Source organism: Tachysurus fulvidraco, chromosome 10, assembly GCF_022655615.1.
Source record: "Tachysurus fulvidraco isolate hzauxx_2018 chromosome 10, HZAU_PFXX_2.0, whole genome shotgun sequence".
Classification (NCBI taxonomy): domain Eukaryota; kingdom Metazoa; phylum Chordata; class Actinopteri; order Siluriformes; family Bagridae; genus Tachysurus; species Tachysurus fulvidraco.
In genome coordinates this window covers 12,935,548-12,947,542 of record NC_062527.1, presented here as the reverse complement: position 1 = coordinate 12,947,542, position 11,995 = coordinate 12,935,548, and the positions used below count along the sequence as shown (strand labels likewise).

The window sequence follows — 11,995 nt, the reverse complement described above, 5'->3', positions numbered from 1 at the left end:
TACGTTTAAGAGTGTTGTGAAGAGTCCAGTCTGAACTCTGGCTCCCACAGTCTATGAGAATTTGATGCATCTAGCATTCACAGGAAATATACAGCATTGAGAGGCCAGCTATTATTTCAGACTTAACCATTCCCACAAACCGGCCGTGTCGACTAATGGCTGTAATTACTTTGCCTGCTGATGGATGACATTTCCAGGTATAACGTAATTCAATCACACCAATTCGAGTTCAATTCTGATCCTGTTAATTCCTCAATATCCCCTCTCAGCGCAGCACTCAGGCCGTAACTGAGTTAGCAGCATATAACAGGCACTATATACGCGAGGATCAATAAGACAGGTAGACAGCGGAGGAAATGACAGCATACGAAGCAGCGCGCCAGCCGTTAAGACGCGCGCTCCTGCTCCACTGTTTGCGTTTGCGCAGTAAGAGCCCCGACGAGGAGGGATGCTGTGGGCGTGGCAAGACAGCATAGAAGGCGGGCCTTGCTATATAATACTTCACTCTGAGAACTTTTTGCCTGTCGCCTGGATTTGGGGACAGAGTCACACACATGCATACATCTCTACAGTACAATCTGGGAAAACTACCTGTTTTTTCCTACCAAATACGACGAATTCTTTTTCTATTTCCGTTTTTTTGTTTTGTTTTTGATTTTTGTGACACTGACATGGAGCAAGAACACAACCTCAGTTACCATTCTGTTTGCCACAGTTGCATGAGGAGAAACAGTGGCATCGATAAGGTAATATGGACGTTTAAACTGCGTTATTTTTACTGGCTGGAACTAAAAAACCTGCAGTTTTTACTGATGCAACTCTGCCAACTGTTTAAGAGATTACAATCATGTGCTGATATAATCATGCAAACATTTTACACGGGCTTAAATAACGTTTCGTCTGGTTATGTAAGTTTTATTGTGTGCTTATGTTATAACTGATCTTAGTGCGTCTCTTGGTCAAAATAACGAGCGTTAACGGCAAAAGCTGATCAGCACTAGGGGGCGCTATATGGTGCAACAATGGCACTTATATGCTGAGTCTAGACAGACAACTTGAGTTATTGAGTGGTTAGCAACTTGTGAAGAGTTGTGCAAGATAGGTACTGGGAGATAAAACTTGGTTTTTGGCCTGCACAAGCAGTTCTTCCTTCAGCTGTCTAATCATCATGGTGGAGGTATTGCTCTTGTAATAAATATGTATGTGTGTATGTTTGTGTGTGTGTGTGTGTGTGTGTGTGTGTGTGTGTGTGTGTGTGTGTGTGTGTGTGTGTGTGAGAGAGAGAGAGAGAGAGAGAGAGAGAGAGAGTGAGAGAGAAAGAGAGAATGAGAGAGATAAAGAGAGAGAGATAAAGATAGAGAAAGAAAGTGAGAGAGAGAGAGAGAAAGTGTGTGTGTGTGTGTGTGTGTGTGTGTGTGTGTGTGTGTGTGTGTGTGTGTGTGTGTGTGTGTGTGTGTGACAGTGTGACAGACAGAGAGAGAGAGAGAGAGAGAGAGAGAGAGAGAGAGAGAGAGAGAGAGAGAGATTGAATATCAATTAAAATATGTGTCAGAAAGATGTGGAGATTAATGACAGGTGGTGGAGGTTTACGCATGGCTGTATTCCGACCTACTTTAATGAAATATATAAGAGGTCTGGAGCTGAAACAAGCTGACATCACATGTTTAAAATCGTTGAAAATGTTTTCGTTCCTGACTGTACGACATCATTGTCTCCGCAGGGCCGAAAGCTGTGCTCGTCCAGTCAGATGCTCGTATGCACGCTTGTTTTATCCCTCTGCCTGTTTCAAATGGCTGCAGCAGAGACGCTGTGCGGCGGAGAATTGGTGGATGCGCTGCAGTTCGTGTGCGAAGACAGAGGCTTCTATTTCAGTAAGTACGAAAGCTAGAATTTGGAGTGTTTGGGGCGATGCGTCAGCGCGTCTTGGTCGGAAATCTCTGCTGGAAGTACGCTTCCGCGCACACGGTTCCAAGATTGAGATTGGATAAAGCATTTTAAAATCACTATTACATGTCCTCCTAAATTAGAAACGGTAACTAAATTATGACAGCTGCACGCTTGAAGTTATTATTAAAATAAAACAGCGCCGTTGGATGAGGAGGCCAAGCTGGCGACACTGAGCGCGCACTTGCTGACTGGGCGCATTCTCTGCTCCATATCTCTGATTACATATGAAAGGGACGCGCACAGTTAAGTGGCCCACAATGGCGCGCCTGTTTACTCGCGCATTCCGAGAGAGAAAGTAATAGCACCCAAGTGACATTCCGTTCACCTCTCGAGTAGTTTTCCCAGCAACATGTTGCTAGTAGAGGTAGAGATAGAAGTATAAATACCTTGCTTTGATGCCAGACTATAAACGTGACAGATACTGATATTGTAGGCAAATAGTGACACACACACACACACACACACACACACACACACACACACACACACACACACACACACACACAAACACACACACACACACACACGTGTATATGTAACTATTACGGATACAGATGTTGTAGGCAAATACTGGCACACTATACACACGTGTATATATGGTATTTATACTTCTATCTTTACCTCTACTAGCAACATGTTTTCTATTATTATATATGTGTCAATACATATGAATATGTGTGTGTGCGCGCGTGTGTCCCACTATTTGACTACAGTATCAGTATCTTTCACGTTAATAGTCTGGCATCAAAGCAAGGTATTTATATACTGTATAGGTATCTCTCTCTCTCTCTCTCTCTCTCTCTCTCTCTCTCTCTCTCTCTCTCTCTCTCTCTCTCTGTATATATATAAAGAAAGAAAGAAAGAGAGAATAATTTCGCCATGCCTTTTTGCTTCAAACACTTTATGAAATGTCTTTTCTACCACACACATTGACAAAACAGACCTTTGTGTTCTCTTTTGGCCACAGAAGCATAATTTCCCAAAGAGATCATTATCTAATTTAGGACAGGACAGTTTCTTCCCCCTCATCCAGTTCCACTTTCCCTCATGTCATGGTTCCTGTCCTACTATCAGTTCCTATCTTTTATCCTTTTGGAATGTAAGGAGACGGAAACTAATTATCGAGGGTACATCTTATCAGATTTCCTGCTCTTCGTTGTCACGTGGGACTTTCCTCTCTTAATGTTGGGTTTTCCTAATCCATCCTGCCCCCTCACCTTTTGTGCTCACTCTTTATCTGTTTTGCTCTGTTTGCCAAGATAGCAAGAGACAAGGCCAAATGATGTCCGCCATTTTTAATATTTACTCATCACAACATGATTCTGGCCTTCAACCTGATCGTGTTTTGCCACTGAACCTGCCTATGATGCTTATGTGGAAATGTGATGGATGTATTCATGTATGTTTATGTATTCACTCTTAGGAATTTCAAATGACTCGATTAGACATCGTAATAAGATTACCTTGGGCAAGCAGAAGATCAAACAGAGTTCTTTGTATGCCCCCCGACCTCTGTATTTTATTCTGTTTGTTACAATGTATGAGAGAACTGTCACACGTTCACAGGTCCGAGCTTCTGTTACACACTAATTACGTTAGTAAGCATTTAGATTAGATATAGGATTCCCTTTTATTCTATCAGCTAATTGATCTGCATTGTTGGTGTCCACAGGTAGGCCAATAAGCAGGTCGAATAGCCGACGTTCTCAAAACCGTGGGATTGTCGAGGAGTGTTGTTTTAGGAGTTGTGATCTTACACTATTGGAACAGTACTGTGCCAAGCCAGCCAAGTCAGAGAGGGACGTCTCAGCCACTTCCCTTCAGGTCATACCTGTGATGCCAGCATTAAAACAGGTATGTTAGCCACCATGGGAAACAACAGTTTTGTGCTATCACATTTAGCATCAACACCAATGTGTTTGCACAGTAGCTATATCTATGTGCTCCTTCGAAAGAGCTGACAAAGTGGAAAATGATGCAAGACCTGAAATAGAGGTCATGTTGAGGGTTTTTCAGGGAGATTGTTTACATCTAAAGTAGTGACTCCATACAAGGTTTGTATGGAAATACAGTATTATATGATATGATAAAACTAACAACATAACTATTACACTGAAGCAGACTTTTTTAAAATTTGTTTCTTTTGTGTCAGGTATAAAGATTTGTGATAAAGTAGTCGTGTAAGCTGACACATCCTAATTGTGTGGATTTCCTTGTCTGCTGGGAAGAGAAGCATTTGGACAGATTTCTTAATTTCTGTTTAAACTTGCTCAGGAGCAGTGCTGCTTTTATAAACAATATTAGTTTGTGGAGCTGTTGATGAACATTCAATAATAAACATAATCATGGTCATGATTGTTTTTGTGTCTGTACAGAATTCCCCAAGAAAGCATGTCACTGTAAAATATTCCAGCATTGGAGTCTGGCAACAAAATGCAGCCCAGAGACTACGAAGAGGCATCCCAGCTATCCTGAGATCGAGAAAGTTCAGCCCTCAGGCACAGAAGAAAAAAAACCAGGAACAGGCCAATGTCCACAAACGTCTTATCACACTTCCCAGCAAACGCCCTCCCTTATGGCATCCCACAGAAGACTACGTAAGACACAAGTGAAGACAGGACAGTTTGCTCTGAGTTACAAGAGTAGAGGATCATAGCTTTGTATCTGGCTTAATTTCTGTGATGGTCCTCTACATCCTGCCTCCCTCCCTCACACATAAATGTTTGAAATCTTCCAGTCCTTACATTTGCTGTTTTGTTCATCAACACAGACAAACGGGACTGAAATAAGGATGGAAGTTGACAGTTTGGATGACCGAAGATCAGGTGGATGCTAAAAATATTAAAGAGGCACAAGGGAAGTATATACGATGATAGAGATACATGGCTTGCAAGAGTCAATGGACAGTCGTTTCGGAGGACCTCAGAACTGCTAGCATGGACAATAAGCATTCAACAACATTCTCCCAAGGCAGAAGTATATCTTCACAGTTAATCCGTATCATTATTATTTACTTTGCACCGCTCACTATAAAGGGACATCCACACTGTTAAGGAATTGTTTTGTAAAAAATTAGATTCCTGTTCCAGCACCTTCTAATCACAAACAAAAAAGCAGAAAAGTGTCTGCAAATTGCACATTGCCACGGATTACGTCAGAGTTCTTGTTGAGTAAATAAAGGCACTATTTTTTTACGGACAATAAACGTGTAGCTCAAAAAAATGTCATGGTGCTAGCGTTGTGAATGGACTCAAAGGAAAGGAGGTTTGAAAAGCACGTTTTTTTGTTCTTCAAATAATTATTAAGCTTTCCGTTTTAAGGAAAGTGACTTACAAAGAGGTAAAATGAGCATATCGGTTGTGGCAATGTGTGAAGAGGGTGCCACTGTGTATGGACATGTCTGGTATCAAAATGTGCAACAGTCGTGCCGTGCCCCCCTTGCTTCAGTTCTCACCGCACTCAACTGAAGGAGCTGTACGTGAGGACACAGAAAGGGTGATGCTCAGGCCTGGACTGCACATAGCCCTGGCCTTGCACTGCAGGAAGTGGGAGTAAAGGGACTTGGAATAAGTGGGATGTTTTTTTAACCTTCTGTTTTCTTTTCAAGAAGATGTTTAAAAAAAGGGTAAATCAAAACCTGTTCAGTCTCTGGTACCGTGATGTTCCTGTTGATGCAAAATTGACTTTTTTGGTCATTTACGTTGAGATGTTACTTTACTGTTCTGAAGAAAGGCACAAATATTATTTCAAAGGGAATAAATACGCAATAATTTCAACTAACATTTATTTTTAAATTTGTATCAGTAGTATTCACATGCTTTTGCCTGAAAACAGATACTTGAATATATAAATTTTAAAATACATACTTTATATATATATATATATATATATATATATATATATATATATATATATATATATATATATATATATTATATATATTTATATATATACTTAGTTTCCAGGGACATCATGTTATATTCTTTTAGTCTGAGCTGTATCTTGCATAATGAGCCGCCAAGCTTTTTGTTTGTTTGTTTGTTTAAGTACAAATATGGGCACTGTATAAAGGCATTATTTATTTTGTTATAAAATATATATATGAAAATTGGTCCAAATACAGTAATATACATAGCACTGATGCTCAACTGATGGAATTTATTTTATATGCTCTCCTTTTCCCATTGTACCTGTACTGCCTTTTTTGTAGATGCTTTGTACCAAAAATATTCCTTACTCCTTTTGGTTTGCCACTGAGCTTTTTCAGCTATTTTAAAATGAATATTTAAACAGCAGAAGTACCCTGGACTGCTTAGGCATGTTGTCACAAAAATAGACACATACTCGGAACACTCTTCATTTCACTTCTAGCTTCTCTCACATGGCTTTTTGGTCTGCCAAATGGATTTCTGTTATTAAAAATACTCATGCTTGACATATTACACTTCTATATGCAGTACAATAATGAAAACAATAGTTTTGGTCTAAAGACCATGGTGATGTCATTACCGGCAATTTTTGGTTTTCATTAAAGAATAAATATATATTCAGTTTAGGTATAAATAGTAAGTGACCACTTCATATATCAGCTCTGAGTGGTGTTTTGAGTCCAGCAGCTGGATGGAGATGTAATATTCTTTGACACCAATCTGTAACTGTGAATCTTAGTCACAGATGTGTGTGAAGTGCAGTTTCTATGAATGCAGTGAATTTCCTGACAGCTGAAGTGCTCATCCTCTTGATGTTCACTGAAGAGGTGATGCTTATTCATCATAACTGTGGCCACTCATAAAGGGGCCTAATTTTATTCTCTTTCTCCATACCATACAACAATAATTAAATATGACAAAAAATTATAAAATCTATATTCATTGTTAAAGGGCTTCCTTAACAAACCATTAAAACAGATTTAAAACTCAGGTAGAAAACAAATGTTTCTGAAAGTCAGAATGTATTTGGGATTTGGGACTATCAATAATTGACAATAATTAACAAATTTCTTAATAAAATATTTACCACACTTTGGGATGGAGTAAAATGAGGCCAGTACTTTTACTGAATACAACGTCATAGTATCATAACCTGAACAAATTGATATACCAGTTTGCCACTACATTCCTTACTGTCTATATATTCTTATCCTTAGTTGTTTAATTAAACAGTGCAATTGTTGTTGTTATTATTATTATTATTATTATTATTATTATTATTATTATTATTATTATTATTATTTTTCTACTTTCTGTGAGGACTGCATCCACTCTTTTGTTTGAACAGATATCTATTTGAACATGAAGGTAAAACATAATGAAACATAGAAGGATCTTTGGCCCGTCCACATCCATGAAAACATGCTAGTATCAGTAGCTCACTCAGCCTGTGTGTACGTTTATTGACTTAACCTCTGCACGCTAGAACGTCCAAAATGCACATTTCATGTACTTTCATTTTTACTATCAATAAAGAAAACATTTTATGAAATTCACTTTGCTTATGTAGACATTTTGGTGTATGCAATCCTGTTCTCTTTCTCCTTTTTAACTGACCCAAGATTCCCTCTGATAATCTTATAACAAATACTCTCAGTAGATTATGTGAGAGTATGATAGTGACAGAAATTTAACATTAAAAATGTGAGCAAACCTGCAGTTTTGCAAAAAGATTTTCAAGAAATGTTTGACCTCCAATTCAACAGCTTCAGAGATTTAATTAAGAAGAAATGAACTTTTTTCAGTTTGCATACTGTACATTATAGATACATTCATACCATTTGAGCCTAATTTGGTGCAAAGCTCTACAGATCAGGTTCTAATTAACACGACTTTTTAAAACATGGAACTGTATTTTAATATTTTGTTGTATGTGTTGGTGCCCTTTGGAGACCCCCACCTAATGCTGACCAATCATACAACATTAATTTCCTGAATTACTTTAACAGATTAAATGCAACAGACATATTTATGTAATCTATAAAAAAAAATTAAACAAACAACTCAGATATTGGTGACACTCAAATTACTGTCAGTGTGACTTACGAGTTCTCCCCTGTGATATGTTTACATCATATTCAGCAATATCAGTGTAGATATGTTTAGCTGGGGGGGCATTTAAATTCAACCAGCATTACCTAGTAAAAATAAATAAATAAACAAATAAACAAATAAACCAATAAACAAACAAACAAACAAACAAACAAACAAACAAACAAACAAACAAACAAATAAATAAATAAATAAAGTTCACAACTCAGAAATTATAATTTACCACAAATAGATTCCCGGAAAAAAAAGAATACACCTATAAGAAAAATTATAAAGAGCGTGAACTATTGTTTACAAGTCAGAAACTATGGTTACATAATTTGTAGCCCCTCCTCAGAGATGCTGGTTGATTGGGAACTGACAATTAAATTACTTTGTGGTGCACTGGAGAAATACAATCTCATCTTTATACAGCGTCTGTCTCTGGCAAACATGGTAAAGGATGTGGAATGAAACTGATTTCATTATGAAAGCAGGTCCTTTGGTTAAAAGAGAATAACAACAAAACATCTTATTTAGCTTTATTTCCTGAACAAAATTGAAGAACAAAAATGATGTTCAAACAAAAGTTTAGAACGGGTTGTACCGGTCACATCGACCTTATGATATGACCCCCTTTTGCCTCTATTGAGACTGGAGCAATTAGAAGCAGCGATACTTGGCATGGGATATACGAGCAGGGTTTTATCCAAGGAGACTGGCTTTAGCCTCTCTGGCCTGGCTTACCATTGACAATCTACTTTCAAAAGCTGGCTGGGCATTCAGTGCATCCCGTGCATCCAACCAAGCAGAAGTAATTAAAAATGAGTGTGTGTGTGTGTGTGTGTGTGTGTGTGTGTGTGTGTGTGTGTGTGTGTGTGTGTGTGTGTGTGTGTGTGTGTGTGTTTGTTTGTTTGTGTGTGTTTGTGTGTGTGTGTGTGTGTGTGTGTGTGTGTGTGTGTGTGTGTGTGTGTGTGTGTGTGTTTGTTTGTTTGTGTGTGTTTGTTTGTGTGTGTTTTTGTTTGTGTTTGTGTGTGTGTGTGTGTGTGTGTGTGTGTGTGTGTGTGTGTGTGTGTGTGTGTGTGTGTGTGTGTGTGTGTGTATATAAGAGAGAGAGAGAGAGAGAGAGAGAGAGAGAGAGAGAGAGAGAGAGAGAGGGAGAGAGCAACAGAGCATCCAACAATGTAGATGGATAAACACAAGCATCTTTCAAAGAATACATCTCTCATTTTAATATTATATTCATTTACTATGATATTTACCTCTGATACACTGCCATCCTGCCCAGGGTATGTACCCAGTGTTCCCACTATGACCCAGACCAGCAGGTTAATGAAATTAAGTGAGTAAATGAATTTAATATTACATTTAATGTTCGATTATATATTACATACAACTGACGAATATTCCTACATATAACTAACTGTACATGCATGGAAAAATAGTTCAACCTAAAATATTTTGTCAAAAAACTCCAAAGAACAAATGCTCTTTAAATTAAATGATGTGTAATTTAGCTAAAGTTAAATGTACACTTTAAATGAACAAAACTTTTATGACCAAGAATTAAAATTTTGGAATCATAAAGGCAAAATAGGAATTGCAGCATTTATCAGTGTTATAGACAACTATCATTGGTCTCCACACTTGTACGTTTACAGTATGCATCATTCTAACCATATATTAAAGACACAAATGCAAAGCAAAAAAAAAACAAAAAAAAACCAGATCATGGGTTGTAAGTAATAAAACCATTTCCAATGAAATACCATACATAAATTGTGTCTAACCTCCATCTGCTCAAGCCCAATAAGCAATGTCCTCCAGACAGAGATTTGTTTTCACAGAGGTGTTTCTAATTATTCAGCCAATATTGTGTTTCCTAGAATTTGAGGCTATATCCATCTTGACCTCTTGATTGCGAGACATTTATCTACCTATTGTGTGTGAATGTGTGCTATTCTGTGAGATCTGATTAACAGTATTGAGTAGCACATTCCTCATTTTCAGTGAAGAGCATCAAGATGATAGGAGAATGTGCTGATGGGCTTCAGTAGTGTATCCTCTCCATTTCTACACCTGGCATCTGTGTGCTGTGCTGATAACATGTCAGACTGCACAGGTCATTGCATTCATTTTGTTATGAAAGTACAGCAAAAAATTACATTATTATAGCTCTTTTGGAATTTTCATTAAAATGAAACTTTTAATGAAAATTCCAAAAGCACATGGCTGTATTTCTGATTAAGGAAAGGAAAGAAAAAAAATACATAATGAGGTTTCAACATATTTAAAGACATGAATAATAGGTAAAGTGTATAGACCAGTATGTGAATTTTTTTTTACTTCTTCTTCTTCTACTTTTGGCTTTTTCCATTAGGGGTCGCTTCAGTGAATCATCTGTTTCCACCTACCTCTGTCCTCGGCATCCTCTATTCTCGCACCAATTACCTTCTTGTCCTAATTTATCACATTCATATATCTCCTCTTTAGCCTTCCTCTTGACCTCTTACCTGGCAGCTCCATCTCCAACATCCTTCTACCAATATAACCATCTCCCTCCTCTGTACATGTCCAAACCATCTCAATGTAGCCTTTCTGACCTTGTCCCCAAAATAGCCAACCTGAGCCGTCCCTCTGATATGCTTGTTCCTAATCCTGTTCATCCTCGTTACTCCTACAGAGAATCTCAACATCCTCATCTCTGCTACCTCCATCTCTTCCTCATGTCTTTTCCATACTGCTACAGTCTTTAACCTATACAGAAGAGCTGCTCTCACTACTGTCTTGTACATCTTTGCTTTGATTCTTGCTGACACTCTTCAGTCATACAACACTCCTGACACAATCTTCTTATTAGCATTCCCCCTGAAACTACAGTATTTTGCAAAATTGTTCATAGTATCTGACAGTTTATTATTATCTGGCTCTAGAGATAAGAAATTGCTTCATATCAGCTTTTAAGATGCATGGATGGTACAGTGGTTACTCATTCTTTTGATTTAATCAAATTTTACACTTTGTTAAATGTGAATAATCCAAACCTTCCACAGATGTAAAAAATGGTAAGAAATGTTTGCGTTTGCTAAACAAGCTGCTGATTCACTCCATGCCCTTTTGCAGCAAAGAGCTTTCACAAGGACTCATACGCATCACTTTTTAAAGTTCCATGTGTTTGAAGTTTCATTTCCTCATTATCTTCCTCAGCATCTGGACTATTGTCCCAAATTCAAATATTTACTACAGTATATAGCATGAAGACTTGTTTTTATTTAGGCAAGTGTAAAATTGTGGTAATAGCCATTATACTAGCATTTGATTGAAGGTTCTGTTCAGAGGGCAGTGCATTCGTGTGCCTTCTTCTCCCACATGGAGACAAAACAGCAATTATCAAATTACTTTAAAACACCAGGTCGAAATCTGCAACCACACAGTCCAACACACACACTCACAAACATACAAACACAGAGACATCACTACTAATATCTGGGACAAAATGACATAAAAGGGATGTTTCATTTTTACAACATGGCTGCCCCCAAAAAATTGTGTGTTGACACTGACAGAATAGCTGTGTCCCTTAAGTTGTCATTTCCTTTCAGCAAAAAAAAGTCTGTCAGTTTCATTTTAATGCTTCACTAATGGAGGTAGGACAGTGTCCAGAAATTCTTCTCTACAGCGCTGGCCTGTGTACTTGCACATTATGAATGACAATGTCTTTTCTGTTTGTCAGCAACACACAAGATATTGTGGCTGAATGGGTGGCTGTGTGGTCTGAGTGTGAGAGTGTGAGTGTGTGAGGTTGTGTGTGTATTTGTGTATTCAAGATTGACATTATTATAATGAACAAGTGTGCAGTAAACTATTAAGGAAAAGCAAGAACCAACATTTTCACGGAGTGCCATTTTTTTAATCTCATTATCTGTACCGCATACATTTTACTCCCGATGGTACATAATTTATGCATAAAGCAGTGGGAGAAAGCCTGCTTTGCTGTGACTTCCGTAACTCCTTCTTTCCTCACTGAA

General features: G+C 38.0%; 1 protein-coding gene across 3 annotated transcripts; it reads left to right on the top strand.

Moving 5' to 3' along the window:
- The first annotated feature begins 512 nt into the window (after window positions 1-512).
- On the top strand, window positions 513-7,432 carry igf2b (insulin-like growth factor 2b). 3 transcript variants are annotated; one of them, XM_027173472.2, is made up of 4 exons: window positions 513-746; window positions 1,721-1,871; window positions 3,620-3,801; window positions 4,323-7,432. In XM_027173472.2, exons 1-4 carry the CDS (start codon window positions 555-557, stop codon window positions 4,557-4,559), a joined length of 762 nt encoding a protein of 253 aa, XP_027029273.1. In that variant the 5' UTR covers window positions 513-554; the 3' UTR covers window positions 4,560-7,432. The 3 variants fall into 3 exon arrangements, with proteins under 3 accessions (XP_027029273.1, XP_027029275.1, XP_047675774.1); XM_027173474.2 differs by lacking the exon at window positions 513-746 and adding an exon at window positions 1,034-1,177; XM_047819818.1 differs by lacking the exon at window positions 513-746 and adding an exon at window positions 1,515-1,632.
- The last annotated feature ends 4,563 nt before the right edge of the window (window positions 7,433-11,995 follow it).

Bases quoted from the DNA above. Each gene is read 5' to 3' on its own strand.
- igf2b (XM_027173472.2), top strand. From the start codon at position 555: ATGCATACATCTCTACAGTACAATCTGGGAAAACTACCTGTTTTTTCC. The intron at 747-1,720 runs GTAATATGGACG...TTGTCTCCGCAG, and splicing joins GAAACAGTGGCATCGATAAG to GGCCGAAAGCTGTGCTCGTC. The intron at 3,802-4,322 runs GTATGTTAGCCA...GTGTCTGTACAG, and splicing joins TGATGCCAGCATTAAAACAG to AATTCCCCAAGAAAGCATGT.